Raw genomic sequence first — 15,975 nt, forward strand, 5'->3', positions numbered from 1 at the left:
CCGTCGGTAAAGCCAAGAGAGTGTAACCAGTTTGAGAACTGTTGGAAGAGATGGTACCACCAGTTGAATCAAACCGCGGAATTCGCGATTGATGGAAATGTTTATAAATCGATTAAATTTATAAATAAATTATTTGGAGAACAAGTCGGCTTTACACCTTTGTATTCTTACAGCTTCGGCTTATTTCTCCTGCCACTTTCTACAGGTTTTTATTTAAAATAAAGGACTTTTTAAACAAACATGTCACCCTGCTTATTTAACGTAGGCATACTCGCGCAATTAATTAATTGCATATCAAATTACGAGTTTAATCAATCATCATGATCCATACGATTGTATATATCAAGTTTCAAATAAAGACAGGAGGCTGTTGTCTTTTACAGTAATCATTAATGAGTCCGTAATCAATCTCTTTATAATGTGAAAAGGTGGAGGCTCTGTAATTGTAATTCGGATGGTGTTGATAGAGCATTGGGGAGGCGAGTAGGCGCGCGCGCGTGATCAACACGATGATCAGAAAATTCATAGGGCAGTCAGTCGCGAGCCTCGCGATTCTTCGGGTGATCGCTTCAATGTGGAACAGTACACGGTAATGAACTTATGCAGTGATCTTCGAGGCTCTTCCGGTCCTAGTTAAGAAGACAAACGTTATCCGTCGGATCTGAATACAATAAGTACACCGAGAGAGGGTGACCAGAAACGGGCGCCGCAGCAGATTCGCGCGCGAACCGCGTACGATTGACAATGAAGCGTTTCCGCGTGATAATTAGTGCGATTTCGTTAGTTTTGGTCTATGTGACGAAGATCAATGGAGAAAGAAATAATACAAAAGAGGATTCGTTTTGCAGTCCGTTCCCTGGCACCGTTTTGTCACGGGATAAGATCAAATGGTTTGAGAACGGAAGTTTGGCGTACGATAATCTCGTGTACCCCGTCGGGTCTTATCATATAGTCGGGAACGAAACGTACGGATGCACGTGCGATCTACAGCTGTGTTTATGGAAATGCTGCAAGGGTGAAGACATTTTGGGGAGAGGCAGCGCGCCGAATTGCACCAGACCTAGCCAGGTTCGAGAAACGCGAGTGGACGTGGGTATCCGGAAGATCTCCGACATAGACCAGTTCGTCCTCGTCGAGGATATGGACTGCCCCAAGAGTACCCTTACGAAATACATGCTCGAACCAGAACTGTACGATGACGACGTGTTCGAGTTGCAAAAAGACGGGACTCTTCGCACTATCATGTCTAATTTGACGCCGTGGAATTATTGTCTCGATTGGAAAGAATCTTCTGAGAAGATCGTGGTGCGCGTATGCGAACAAGTGTACAGTCCTATTGACGGGAAGGAGAAAACGAAGGAACGACAGATGTCTTACAATGTCGGCATCATGATCTCGATTGTCTTCTTACTTGCTACTTTCTTCGTTTACGCGTTCATCCCGGAACTGAGGAATCTCTATGGAAAGACTTTGATGTGTTACGTGGCTTGCCTGCTGACCGCATACACATTCCTCGTTTTGACCAATTTCTTCTACTTCAGCTTCTTCTTCTGCGCGGTGATAGGTAAGTCTCATTTTTCCCGTTCAATCGTGAACCGATGCACGCTGTTATATTTGTGAAACAGACGATCGATTAGTCAGATCCAACGGAAAAATCGTACGTTCACGTGTGTCTTACGATAAACATGATATACCACCGTATCTCTGAGTATGTGTACAGATTCGAATTGAACTCCATTTATCAAACATCTCAGAAAGGGCCGTGTAAAGTTTAGATATCAAACCACACTTCAGCTCGTTTCGTTCCATCTCGAATAATTTTTTTCAACCTCTGAATCTTATGCGACCTTTTGAAAGAATGTCATCAGTGGAGGAAAGAAATAAAGTAGGAGTGGTTAAGGAAAAGGAGGAAGATATCGTTTCTTTTTATGGGTCAGTCCGTTCGCTGGAGGGAAAAGGAAACGGTGACGTATAAACATCGTCTACCGTTGAGCTGTTTCCGTATACCGTGATAATTTCTGTGGTTTCAGCTATTGATTGTGAAGGAATTTTTAGTTGTTCGGCGAAACTCGATGGTTCAAGATGTCTGGCAACGATACGTTGAAGTTCCTCGGGATCGGTTTGCTCCTGGTGATACACGCGATTCAGTGTACAAACGAGTCCCAGTCAGATGAACAGTCAATTTCTTCAATTCTCCCTCCGGCTGAGGACGCGAAGAAAAATATTACCGATTTTAGAAGCAATCTCTCTCTGTGTTGTCCATATGGGGATCGTTTGATGAACGGTGAATGCGTGCCGGTGAACGCGACCCTCCGTTTGCCACCCCTCTACAGCGCCAATGATCTAAAGTTGATCGATGGAACACCAGATCCTTGGCGTTACTTTCATCTCATCGTCCAGAAGCCCGGCTGCCAAAACGGCGTCTACAAGCAACTTTCTCCGGACTACAATGTCGAACACTTGTTCCAGCTCTTAAACGACAGTACGATTTATATGTTCATCATAGAAGTTACTTTGGAGGATAATCTGTACTGCATCAACGGCGTCATCGATTCCAATATTAGCGACGTCAATTATTGCTTCGTACCGGAAGACGAGATAGGAGGTTCAAAGACGTACGGATTGTACATCTCGATACCGTTTCTATTCGCGACGTTTTTCGTTTATTCGGTGTTACCAGAATTGAAAAACTTGCATGGCCGCACGCTTCGAGGGTACATCGGTTGTCTACTGGTCGCTTACGTGATGCTCGCGACGATGCAGACTGTTCCACCTGATGACATTTCTGACCAGTCTTGCTATGTGCTTGGTACCAAATGCATTTTATGTATTACATTATCGATGTTATCGTTGACTTATCATTATCAGTCGAGGATTTTTATTGTATTTTGTAGAATCCCTTCCGATCGAAGACCATCATTTTATTGTTAATTAATATTTAACACGATTTTCATCGTTTCTGTTCCAGCATTCATCACCCATTTCTCTTTCGTGGCGAGCTTTTTCTGGTTGAACGTAATGTGCTTCGACATTTGGTGGACCTTTGGGTAAGTAGGCGATTTAACGATCCCACGGTGTTAAACATCTTCCGCACGGGCGAACGTTCCACGAACGCTACTCCCATCCCTTTCTTTTCCTTTCGAGGAAACTCGATATCTGACAAACGAGGGAAATTGATAGCCGCGTAATGCGAATTAATATCCGGTTCGTGTGACGGAGTCCGTGTACACTCTGCAAACATTCTTAAATTGAGTTCGATCGTAACCGTACACTTATTGCCCCTCATTAAGCGCAAAAAAGCTGTCTTCGATTTACGCGAGAGACCATAAACTTCCCCGCAATAAACAAATACTACTCTCGCTTAATATATTAAATAAGTAATTTTATCTCGCCAGTCTATACGAATAAATATATGAAACAGTTGTTCAATGCTTTTACAAATAAATGTCAGTGGCAGATGTCGATAAGACTTTAATCGAATAGAATCGTTCATTCAGTGTTTGTGCAAACATACCAAAACGCGATGATACGATACGTCCAAGTATCAGAAATATCAGATATATTTCTTGAAGTAGTGACGCATCTTATCCTTGAAATATTTGCTAAACTCGTTATGTCATTCCTCTATAGCCTTTTGTATAACTGAAATAGACCTGAAACGTGCCGTTCTTTTGCAAGCTCTTATACAAGTTCAAGATCCAGTTTCGTTCGTGTGTATCGGCGCCAGTTGTACAGCAAATAAATCGTGACGTATTCTCCAAACAAATTTCAAAAGCCGAGAATCGGTCGTTCCGTTTGTACCGAAGAGGCAACGGTGAGACCGCCGCCACAAAGACGCCCGACGCCGATATCGATGAGAACTTTGGGAGACTCGAACCTCTCCAAGTTTGTTCTACCAGGATCAATTAGGATTAATCAAACAAGATTTATACCGGCACCGTCCGATTAATCAATTAAAAAGTGAACCGAAGCAAGGGTGTCGTTGATTGATAAAGCGATGAGTATTTCACTTATCTGTGACGCATGTACGAGGAAAGATTATTACATGGAACTGTGAAATAATTGCGTGGACGATAGAAGAAGCTTTTAAATTAATACCATAGATGTTTCAGATCGCTACTCGCGAGCCGACAGGGAGCGGCTGCAATAATAAAAGCGAGCGGCTATCTAAAACGTGTTTTAGATAGAATAGGATGCGTAACAATTGGTTTCGATTATTTGCAGAATACTGTTTGCTTTTTTAAAGAAATCGCACGCATGTGTAGTACCGATATTTTTAAACGTTCCGCGAACAAAGTATCATTTCAAGAAGAGGCCTCGCGTGACGGGAATGTCGCACCCGAAAATTTACCCGCATATAATAATATCATTTATTACAGGCATGACAACGTTGCACGCGACCTCGCCAAGCCCTTTTTATTATACACGTAGATAAATACGGTTACTTAGCCGCGTAGAGAAGCGTGGCTGAACCGTGAGGGGTAACTTCCACCCTAACACGCTGCTACGATAAAACCACAAGAAATTAGCTGTCCTAACAGACGGGATATATTGTATGTAATCTGACACTCTCGTTCGTCAAACACTTCCCACCTTTCTAATTTCCTTCGAATGAAAAAGGAAAATAGAATGAAAAGCGTGAAGAAGAGACAACGTGTTCATTATTCATTTTTTATGGAAATGGTTCATGTTAAAAGTGTCTCTAATCTTGCTTTAGAACTCGTATTAGTCAGGAAATATGAAATGCGTCATTTAAAACCACAGATGATACGTGTTTGTAAGTGTGCACGTTATACGTTTTATACGCGTATGCATCGTTGCCACACCTACAAATATATGACACGCAATCGAGAAAAATTGGCTTGAAAAAGTTACAGTTAAAATTTTGTCGAAAATTATTACGTGGATGATGAATGGTTTTCTTTTTTATTTTTAGAGGGTTCCGAGCGCTGCGTGGTAGCGTGAACCAAAGGGAACGTAAGAAATTTGTTATATATTCAATTTACGCTTGGGGATGCGCGTCGCTTCTGACCGGGGTCTGTGCCATCATGGACTTCGTCCCCGGCATTCCGGATCATCTGTACAAACCGGGGTTCGCCGAACAAAGATGCTGGTTCTCATGTAAGCATCCACGCCGATCTTGCCTTGGTAAATGATTAATCGATTCTACGTTTACAGCGGAGGAAAGGACGGCAATATATTTTTACGGTCCTATAGCTGTTACCATATTTTGTAACATATTGCTCTTCGCGTCTACGGCATTGAAGATTATGAAGCATAAGAAAGACACGTCTCTTCATCTCGGTGGCGCGGATAGCAGACGCCACGATGATAATAAACAGCGGTTCGTTCTCTTTTTATGTCCCGTTCGCGAAAAACGAAAGGAAGAGACTCTCACGTGTATTACCTACGTTTTATCGTGTCAAAGTTCAGCGAACAAATATAGGACCGAATTCGAACCGTACTTGTTATACGCGTATAACGACGAAATTATTTTTAGACCTTCTCATAGGAGCGTGAAACATATTTTCCCATGACATGATTTGTTTTCGTAACGAAGAGGGGACGGTTTTCTCTCGCGTAATAAATACAAACACCTATCCATCCGCAAGAGTATCATCGAAGTCTTTCCGCACAGTCTATTTGCATATGTGTAGCATACGAAATATCAGAAACGCGGCAGCACCGTTTTATTACCGCGTGCTCTTCGAAGTGTTATTTCACGAATACGACTTTACGATACATACGTAGACGTGCACGCGGGACGTCTTTCTCCCTCGTCTTCGAAAAATAAACGTTCACGTTTATGATACAGATTCAACCTATATCTAAAGCTGTTCATCGTGATGGGCATTAATTGGTCGATGGAAATCATATCTTGGGCATTCACTTGGGCGGAAGTAACAGACTGGGTCAATTACCTGTGGTACATCACTGATCTCACGAACGCGTTGCAAGGCGTTATCATCTTCATAATCTTTGTTTGGAAGGAGAAGATCAGACAGCTGTTGCTGAGGCGGTTCAACTGTTACGGTAGAAATGTTCTATCGAGGAACTTGACCCGCAGTGCTTATCATAGTTCTGCGGCTTCACGTACCTACACCACTTCGACTGCAATGACCTAGGAAAAGAACATTTCTCGCCTAACCGAACACTACAATTTCAGAATTAACAGAAAGCGTTCGCGCGAAATATCTCGAAATGCGAAACTTCCGATCGGTTTCTGGTCGCGTTGAGGAAAATTGTTATCAGACGCATCGATGATACTAAATAAAGGAATCGTATGGAAGGACGGTTACATTAAGAAAATTTATTTAGTAAGTGTTTTTATAACGCGTATTCTTAAAGGACGATGCGAATCCTTAATTTCACCAAAGAGCATCTAGTCGTTTTATCAATTATTTTAAAATTGTTTCACAATCACTTAAATTCGGATTAGAATAATTTACATGAAAATGCTTGCGCTTTTATCCATAAGCTACAATGGAATTTGTATTCAATGTTCAATGTCTCAATCTTTACAACTTATAAGAACGTAATAAAAGTGAAATTATTCTATATGTATGTCCAAACGTATGTATTCGTTATTTTTTACGAATGCAATGCAAACATTTTATACATTCTTACAATTATATCTTATACAATAGTTGTATACGTACATGTGTATCTTATTCTAACGCGATAAGAGATGCTATCACGAATCTATTGAAAGATTATGTACTAAAAATTCTCATGTCTCTCACTATTTAAAAAATTAAACCAACGAACTCTCAGGTATTGTTCAGCTTGTAAAAAAGAGGAAAGATTACCATCTCTTTATGCGAACACGTCTTCTCTATCAGCACCGACACCTTCTCCATCCTCTAAACTCGAGAAATTTAAAAAGTGTGCAGGTCTGTGGATCTCGTGATAGAACTCCTTCGGATTCGCCAGCTGCAGTTCGTATTTCATATTCGGATCGTGCCTGACACCTGCGGTTCAATAAGAAAATGGATCACGTCACATTCAATGAATTCAAATTATAAAATAAGAAGGCGAATCTTACCCATGAAGTTGTAGTTCCAGGAACCTTGACTCGGTACCATGAAAAATCCGAGGAAACGGTCGGATAACAACATTTGTACTTTCTCGTAATGACTCGGTAGGTAGCCTTTGGGATTATTTCCTTTGTCGGTATTTTGCTTCCCCCATTCAAAACCACTGAAACAGAGAAATTGATAGCAATGAAAATAAACAGTCATTTAATTCGTTGAACAACGTAAACACATATATAACGCAAGATCATAAACTAGATATACGAGTAGATTTATCAATTAAAACTTCCCACTCACTGATGACATTATCAACAGATTATGGAAAATAATTCTAACGCTCATTACAATAGGAACTCCAGTAATGTATTATAAAAATAGCAAAATTCTGATTAATAAATTAATGCAAACAAATGTTGGCATTTTCATTTCACGCACCTGGGTGTTAATTTGTATGCCGTAAGAGAGCAGGATCCTGGCGTGAAACTGCAAGTAATGACGATAGTCTTCTCTCCATCCCAAATCGGATTCTCTGCCATTATCCGGGCGTGGGTAGATATATCCTGAAAACAAAATACAACGTGATTAGATTCGAATATTGTACGAGTAATTATGAAACACAAACCTGCGGAGACAGTTGAGGTAGCTCGTTTGGTTGCGTATGAATCCATCCTAGGGGCTCCATTTCTTTCAGATACTGGTGATTAGGAAGCGTGTTTGGTAAATGAACCGTCTGATGAGTTCCCCACTGCGGTGCCATAACTATGCACCTAATTTCCTTCACTTGCGGATTGTCCGGTGGACTAATGCCGTACAAATATCCCGCGATCTGCGCCCGCAAATCCGATATAGTAACAAATTTTTTGAGCACGTTCTTCGGCAAAATGTACGTGTAACCGGTCTCTTTGATATCGTCGGACGACACGTATATATGATTGGTACGCAAGTGTAGATTGGTAGCAGAAATCGCTCTCACTCGCCACTCGGTCTTTGAACTGAACGTCTGCGTCTCGTAATTCGAAGTCGTGGCTGTGATAATCTCGTCGCCGTGTTTGTTGACCGTCCTCGTTGTCGTCGCTGTCAGCTGCGACTGCTCTTTCGTTTGCTTCTCTATCTCAGCGATCTGCTGTCGCTGCGCGGACGGCGCACTGATTTCCATACCCAGGATTATGTCCCGGATCTCAGATTGAGTCAACGACGCGACATTCACATTGTTCTTTTTACCATAATCAGCCAAGATTAAATCCTTTAATTGTACTTCAACTTTGATCCATTCGTCGTCCGTCAGCGAAGGCCAGATATGATGGGGTTCCGTTATGGTCGTCTTGTCGGGTTTCAAAACGACTTTTGTCCTTTCGGTATTAACATGCAACGCTCGAAGGATGAGGATCAAACGTGAGAATGCAGTGTACGAAGAGATAGTTTTCAACCAGTCATCGTACAAGTTGAACAACACCATTTGAGGCTCTGTCGCTTTCAATATCAAATCGCCAAACTTCTCTACCTTCAGACAAGCTTGGAAGGGTAGCTGAAGTTCTGATCCTTTGATCACGATGTTAGGAAAGTCGAGTAGATGCACTTCCAATGGATCCAACATTCCCTTTCTGGTTACTATAATTTGTTTGGGTTGTTCTTCAACGGGCAGAGACCTAATCAACGCGGCTACTTCCTCAGCCGTTTTCCACTTTGCCAATTGTCCTAAACGCTTCTGTCCGGCCCAGACGGAAGTGTGAATAATTTTCAGAAACAGTTGCCCTGTTCGGGGATTGAAAATAAATATTGCTCCGTTTATAGGCTTCGTCGTTAAATTTCCCTCGAATGTTTTGTGAATAGTGACGCGATAGACGTTTGTGTCGTCGACGAACCAGATAATTTGATTCGAGAATAATTCTCCATAATTTTGCGAAGATAAATACGGTTCCGTGGGCTCTGACGAATATAATTGCAACGCCTTCCTAATTCTTTCTCTTAACACGTACAGAGCTGGATTCGCTTTCATTATCTTGGCCATTGCTTGCTGTATGAGAGGCTTGCATCCTGGGAACCAGTTACCGTACGCACTGTGTAAATTATAAGCTAAATCGATGGCTATTAGTAATCCTGTAGGCGACGGATAAATGGACATGTTGTCCGTCGTATAATCTAAGAATTTCGCTCTGGCGTATCTTTCTATATCGTGCGAATCGTAATCTCCCCATCTGAGTTGGACGTCTATCCAATATTTCTGTGTGGTAGTATTATCCATCAAGTCCTTCGAATCGGCGAGCAACGAGGGCCTCGAAACGTTCCACTTGTACGCGGAGAACAGTAAAATATCTGCGCAGGAGGAATTCATCTTGTACGATTTTCGAGGATGGATAGTCTCCTTCTGAACAGTTTCGATTTCCAACGCGTCTAATTCCTGATCGAACACTTGACAGAGATCCATCACGATCGACTCGTGCACCTTCTGCCATAAATGCGCACGGAAAATTTGAATCAGAGAGATCTTCAGCGTAGGAATTTTACCGTGCATGAATATTCCTGTTAAATCTAATTGGACCTGGAAACCAACGTACACGTTCGCCCTGTTAATGGTCGGCGACCACCATAAAGTGAACCGACGATTCGGAATTTGGTTCAAACCGGACCTCTGAGCGTTGGTCAATTTTTTATACTTCATAGATTCCTCGAACCCGGACGCTTTCTCCCAGAAAAGACCTTCCCACGTAGGGAAGTACGTTCCTTTGAAGAGAGTGTGCTCCAGAATACCCTCCACACCACCCAGAGCTTGAATCATGTCCGTTCTATAATTGTTCAAGTTCCACAATTTACCATCGTGACGTTGATGAGTCCACCAGAAGGGATTCTGTTTCAATACTTGGTACTGTTTAAATTCTGTCCGTATTCTCCATCCCTTGTCGTAGGCCAGAGTGTGTCTATCTTTTTGGAACAGTGTATTTATCCTAGGGATACCTCGATCCCAGCTGTCTTCCAGATCCTCTAAAGTCAATCTACGATTTTGTGCATTTGCCTCCTGCCTTTTCAACGCATACTCCGCCCATACTCGTTGCGAGTCTATGAACTCGGATTCCCACGGTTGTATGTAACGATACAAGTTAGGAATCAACTGATCCTCGTCGTGACTCATGCCCGAACGGAAATGCGTGATGCCGACATCCGTTTGCTTGGACCATCTCAAGTCTGATTGAGGTATGAGCACGTGTCCCATCGAAAGCATTCCAAGCCCGCCCAATTCCTTCGGCGTGTAAAACACCACCGGCGGGAATCGCGAGGGCATTTTCGAATTGAGACCGATCTTGATACGTGTTTGTATTTTATTCTCGCATTTCACTAACAGATCCAAAAGCTCCTGCGTATTCACGACAGCTTCGCGGAAGTAGGTCATCAGACCGATCAAAGCGGTATTCCATTTGTTAACAATTTTTGTGAACGTCGTAGACCCGGATGCCATTAGAATCTGTCTGACTCTGTTGTGGAATCGTTGTAGACTCTCGTCGTCCACTCGCAAGAAACACTGGGCGGTTCTTTCTTTCGTGATTTCATTCTGCAAGTTCCACACTCCGTCCCTGTGCGTGAATTCTTCATGGGTCGTCCTACATTTCGGTAAAATTCTGCACTCGAATCCGCTCATGTTGAACAACAAATTCGGATTGTCTTTACTGTAAACGCTGACGAAACTGTTCTCCCATTGTATGGTAGTCGTCGAACGGGGCAAACGGTTTTTAATGTCCCAGAAAACGGCGCGGCCTAGATTAACGTCGTGCTTCATCAGACGCATCCTGGCATCTCTGGGCCAGCATTTTTTGTTATTGTACCCAACGATATTCTCATTGTTCGGGTCTGGATGCTCCGTCAAGTATCGTTGAATCAAGTCTCTCGCCTCGTCCGCTGAGAATCTTAAGAACAGATGTATTCTGTCGACGTATCTGCAATACAATCTGATAGGATGCGCAGTTTCCGAAGCGACGTCCTGGAAAGTTAAAAAGTCATTCGGCATTTGAGGAGGACCGGCCATTTCACTGGCACGTTGCAACCCGAGAACTAGCAAATCGAGCACCAAGCCATAATACTGCGCTATGAACGATGCGAACTGCAACCCTCTAATTATACCATAACTGTTCGTATGGTTCATATCCTTGTAATTTATGACAACGTTATTTTTAGCTGTCATGTAATCTGCTATATTGTGATCAACGATCAATCGGAGAAGTCTATTCAGCAATGTTAAATCAATCTTTTCGTACAACTTCTCGAATTTTGATTCCAATAGCACGTTGCACTCTCCTTCGCTGACGTCCCAAACATCTTGCAGATTATTGATACCCTGACACCATTTATATACTAAAAGAGGTGGCGGTTCCGTGTCCGATGGCTTCACCCACGGTGGAAACAATCTTCGTTTGTCCGCTTCGTACCACAAGTATTGATCCAGGTACGCATCTGTAATTTTCTCAAGCGGTTCGACGTCGTAGACAGGAATCAGATGACTGTAAAGATCCATGAACTCTATTCCTACTTCCTTGAAAGCTCTTTGAGTTAAAAGATGACGCTTAATTCTGGATAGCGCTTCATGAGGATTGTCGTACGCTTGTTCAATCAAACCAAGTTCCTCGCGCTGGCTTTGATTCAATCTCGACTTCACGCTATAAGCTTCCTTCAATCGTTCCAGAGCTAATATCAGCAGCTTGGTATCGTGCTTGTAAGACAACGGTGGGAAAGGTATAGGAGCGAATCTCCTTGATTCTAGCCAATGTACAGTTGTGGTGTAAATAGCGACTGCTTCCTCCGGTGAAATGTAGGGACCATCCTTCAAGTAATTGTGCTGTCTTTCTTGTTCAGCCTTAAGGTACAGCCGTGTTAGACGTCCAAGATTCTTCTTGCAAACAGTCTTGTCCACCGTCGCTCCGCGCCTAATTCTTTCTCGATTATAGTGCGCTGTGTTGGTCCACCAATCTGCTTTCATCTTCACATAACGGAGGATCATGTTTTCAATCGGTATTGGTAGTCCGGGAACTTTCCAAGGGATATTAGCTTTCCAACACCTCCACGCCTCGCTCAAATGTTGAAGAATCGTCCGAGCTTTGTTCTGTTTGATTCCTTCTGGCATCATGTCAACGATGTCGTGCATCACGGATGCTCGTAACTCAAGATCGAAATGCGATTCCACTCGCTGCTTCGTTACGGTCTTTGCGACACCCTTGGAATGACGACCCTCGAACTGCCTCGACAACAGATTTCCTAGCCATCGTTCTAATAATGGAGTGATTCCTCTCATGAAGAAGAGCCAGACTCTCCATCCGGGTGCCCAGAATCCACAACCGGGACCCTTCCCAACAGGACCTGTATTGAATCGGTAGTAAATCAAGTGTTTCAGATCTTTGCACATTCTGATCTGCCGCATCAGTTTGTATTTGTATCGATACATTCCAGTCAACTGGCCAACGTGCGCGAAGATATATTGCAGCCCGTCCGCTAGTTGGAACGCGTCGACGTTGTTCAAACGATATTGCACGTGAGAATCGATTATCAATTTTGTCAAACGGAGAATCTCACGGCACAAATGAAACGCGTTTCCGAATCTGGATTTCTTCCTCTCCTTCGTCGTTAGCGTTTTAACCGGTTTTAGATTGAAGTTGTAATCCAAGTGAAGATAGTTCAAGTTCTTTCTGTGAATAAGCAGATTCAACATGTTGTATCCTTGTCTGCATACTTGTAGACCTGCTTCGACCCAGTCTATCGTAGTCGTTTGGAAGAACTTGGTCGATTTGAATGATCGGAATAGATAACGTTTCTTTTGCGGTTTTGGGTGTCTGTGCTTCAACGCGTTTAGAACGAAGTACTTCAACAGCTTTTGGTAACTGACACGAACTTTGACGGGTTGCCCTGGCGGGCAATGCTCTCTATACCACGATTTCACCAAAGGAATATCGATGGCTCTGCGCGTTCTACCTGAACGAGTGTTGAACGGTCTTGGTGCCCACAGCAGGGCTATACCGTTCGCAGTATTGTCAGTGTATAAAGGAGTTTCTTGAAGAAAGGGTTGTACTTCCTCGGGCAGGACGAAATCTTCATCGTCATCAATTTGTGGTTCCATCGTCTGAAAACATTCAACGTAAACAATGTAATTCCCTACGATTTTATTCGAGCTAAACAGATGCAAATATCTTTACCTTCAGAGAATTTCTGTGAGAAATAGGATTGATCAATGGATCGAAATAAAACGCAGGTAAGTCAGGATCTTCGGTTTTAATATAAACTACATTCGGCGCGTGGTACCTGTAAGTAAAATTTGCAAATACCATTAAAATATCAGAGATTATTTTATGGAAATTGTAGGTGATTTCAGCAGTTGCCTTTTACGCTTTGCAAAGGATACGAATAACAATCACCGTTAGCTTTTTATTTACCACACTGCTAGTAAGACTTTCATTCACTAAACACCGACGAGTCTTAAAACTTGTGTGGATATTAGTTTTAATTGAATTACTTTGTCACTCACCATGATAAATGTACGAAGTGCGGCATGTTGTTGTACAAATAAGGAAACGCGATGCGATATTCCGTTCTTATGGGCTGCCTAATGATAATTTTATTAATGTCGTTGAACTCGTTCCAATCTTCGTCAGCTGCATTCGAGTCCTTTACGAGTGGTTCGAATTTCGGTCCGCCCGGTATAGCCATGTTTAATGCTTTCGCAGTGAAAAATGATTTCGGATCGAAGAGGTAGAAGAAGTTCTGATCCACCAGGTCCGTTAACAATTGATTAGCCAGGCGATATAAAGTTGCCATTTGTGGCAATGTTAGGTTCCACCTTCGGTAAGTAGATCCATTAACATGCCTGCAACATCATTATCAATTATAAATATAATTTCGAAAGGAACTATTCAAGGCAACGAAGAGATAATGAAACATTTCAGTATAGCGTTTTGTCCAGCTAATAATAACTAGCAGCACTCGTCTCGGACAAGTCTACTAAATTATCATAGCCATCAACTCACAGTTTAGTTGATTTCAGGACCCCTACGCGATTCATCATAAAGAACAAACAATTCTGTAATAGATTTAAGCAATGTTTAACACTCACTTTGTACCAACAAGCGGTTTGTGTTCGTAAAACCACGATGCTACGGATTCATCTTCCTCTGAATCGAGCTCGATCTGAATAGCTTCCAAAGGTTCTACGTCCAACACGTTATCCGCGTAATCCAACGGAGGTTCTTCGTCGTCGAACGGTGGAAATCTCATCCTCTTGAAATGCCTACGGTCTCGTTTTTCTCTTCGCATCATAATCCACATCGTACTATAAATTACAAGTACATTTATTAGTAACTGAATAAAAGAACGAGCACGAACGAAATATTATTTTCTTACCCCCACTGAGCGATATATACAGGTTCTATGACCCAAGGAATTTCATTCACAAAAGTAATTGCACCCGTTATGTGGTACAGAACTTTTACGTCTCGAATCTGTTCCCAAGGCATAGGCATGTTTTCTAACAGTTTCATTACCGCGTGTGGCATATACTTCAACGCCCTAAAAAATTTACGCAATTATTCAGATCGTTTAATTCTGTTTTAAGTTAAAGACATGTTTATTTACCCTAGGTAGACACGTTTGTCATGTCTGTATTTACGACTGCTCATATCTCCATGATCTCTAATAATTTTTCTAATGTGCTCAGGAGGCATGTCTTCCTTCTGAGCGTCGACGAAACCAAATTTTCTTTTCTCGGCAAATCTCTTCGACTGGAGTTGCTGCCATTTTTGAGCTAAAATTGCATAAATATGATTTTTAAATATGTGAAATTAAAGGAATTTTAAATTTTCAATACCTTTTTCCTGAAGCTTATCCTCTGATAAAACTTCAGGTTGTTTGGGCATTTGTGGTAAGGGCGGTCCAGATATAGCTTGCATGTGGGCATGGTGAGCGGCTTGTGCCTGTGCTGCTGCTTGAGCGTGAGCCTGAGCCGCTGCTAGCTGAGCATGAGCTTGCTGTTGGGCCATCATAGTGGCCCATGGGTTTGGGCCCAATAAATACGGTGGTATCGACATTTTTCAAGTTAATTATCTATAATAAAGAGAAATCCAATTGTGAGATATTAATTGTATGAGTATTAGTGTTAAGAACTCAATTTGTAGAATAACATCAGTATAGCCAAAAAAAATATAAAAGTAAGTTAAAATATGATCGGCAATCATCTAATTCAAGTATAATGCAATACAATTTAGTGTCTAAACTCGTACTCGGAACTGTATGGCGTGCAGCCACAGGTGCTGTAACTTATGTAGCTATGAACTCTAATTACTAATACAATACTGACCGCGGTAAACGTTAATTGATATATGATTTTATAATATTTTGAGAGAAATGTCAAGTAAACTGCATACTTACATACTTATTCTTAAACAATACCGAACCTAGCCATTACGTTTCGTAAATCAACCTCAACACAACACGCACAACACACATCGTCGGAAATACGAGGGAAAGCGTCACCTACGGTCACTACTCACTACTACTATTCTGTATAAAAATATTAAATCAGAGGATTCTAAGTTACTAGAACAGAAACAAATTGTGACCAAAAGATGACTTTTAGCGAATAATCATTATGCTTTTGTAACAAATTAAAGAACAAATACGATAGATAATAGATCTCTATCTTAATAACATCAGTAATAAGACTTTCAGTGTACCCGTTTTCCCAGTTACTTTTTCAATACACATTATTTGCTTCAAATAAAGCTGAAAATCAATAAAACAATAAACATTCGTTTAACTACAATTACATTTATAAACGTCCCGGTCATTCGATTTCAATATTTCGCAAATACAAATGGAAAATTAATTGTATCTACGCGGAAAAGACGCATCTGCATTGGCGACAAAAATCACCGCAGCTGTTAACATTTCACAATCTTACAATATTTTATAAGGA

General features: G+C 41.7%; 3 protein-coding genes across 3 annotated transcripts; 2 read left to right on the forward strand and 1 right to left on the reverse strand.

Moving 5' to 3' along the window:
* The first annotated feature begins 152 nt into the window (after window positions 1–152).
* On the forward strand, window positions 153–6,282 carry LOC108628062 (putative G-protein coupled receptor Mth-like 3). The gene is made up of 6 exons (XM_026816164.1): window positions 153–1,564; window positions 2,969–3,047; window positions 4,937–5,121; window positions 5,179–5,344; window positions 5,816–6,033; window positions 6,167–6,282. Exons 1-6 carry the CDS (start codon window positions 745–747, stop codon window positions 6,262–6,264), a joined length of 1,566 nt encoding a protein of 521 aa, XP_026671965.1. The 5' UTR covers window positions 153–744; the 3' UTR covers window positions 6,265–6,282.
* On the forward strand, window positions 1,769–2,961 carry LOC113464715 (G-protein coupled receptor Mth2-like). The gene has a single exon (XM_026816174.1). It carries the CDS (start codon window positions 2,083–2,085, stop codon window positions 2,929–2,931), a length of 849 nt encoding a protein of 282 aa, XP_026671975.1. The 5' UTR covers window positions 1,769–2,082; the 3' UTR covers window positions 2,932–2,961.
* An 8-nt stretch (window positions 6,283–6,290) lies between the features above and the next one.
* On the reverse strand, window positions 6,291–15,778 carry Prp8 (pre-mRNA processing factor 8). The gene is made up of 11 exons (XM_018029738.2): window positions 15,429–15,778; window positions 14,869–15,104; window positions 14,637–14,805; window positions 14,406–14,570; window positions 14,119–14,334; window positions 13,534–13,872; window positions 13,205–13,310; window positions 7,657–13,131; window positions 7,470–7,594; window positions 7,046–7,200; window positions 6,291–6,971 (listed from the first exon to the last, which is right to left on the reverse strand). The coding sequence occupies exons 2-11, from the start codon at window positions 15,086–15,088 to the stop codon at window positions 6,817–6,819; spliced, it is 7,125 nt and encodes a 2,374-aa protein (XP_017885227.1). The 5' UTR covers window positions 15,089–15,104; window positions 15,429–15,778; the 3' UTR covers window positions 6,291–6,816.
* Between the last annotated feature and the right edge of the window lie 197 nt (window positions 15,779–15,975).

This window comes from Ceratina calcarata, unplaced genomic scaffold, assembly GCF_001652005.2.
Source record: "Ceratina calcarata isolate Rehan_Ccalc_2016 unplaced genomic scaffold, ASM165200v1 scaffold493.2, whole genome shotgun sequence".
Classification (NCBI taxonomy): Eukaryota; Metazoa; Arthropoda; class Insecta; order Hymenoptera; family Apidae; genus Ceratina; species Ceratina calcarata.

Coding starts and splice junctions, on each gene's coding strand:
- LOC108628062 (XM_026816164.1), top strand. CDS start 745: ATGAAGCGTTTCCGCGTGATAATTAGTGCGATTTCGTTAGTTTTGGTC. Junction 1,565..2,968: donor CTTCTTCTGCGCGGTGATAG/GTAAGTCTCATT, acceptor TTTCTGTTCCAG/CATTCATCACCCATTTCTCT. Junction 5,122..5,178: donor ACAAAGATGCTGGTTCTCAT/GTAAGCATCCAC, acceptor CTACGTTTACAG/CGGAGGAAAGGACGGCAATA.
- LOC113464715 (XM_026816174.1), top strand. CDS start 2,083: ATGTCTGGCAACGATACGTTGAAGTTCCTCGGGATCGGTTTGCTCCTG.
- Prp8 (XM_018029738.2), bottom strand. CDS start 15,088: ATGTCGATACCACCGTATTTATTGGGCCCAAACCCATGGGCCACTATG. Junction 14,571..14,636: donor GACAAACGTGTCTACCTAGG/GTAAATAAACAT, acceptor TAAATTTTTTAG/GGCGTTGAAGTATATGCCAC. Junction 13,132..13,204: donor CTCACAGAAATTCTCTGAAG/GTAAAGATATTT, acceptor GAATGTTTTCAG/ACGATGGAACCACAAATTGA.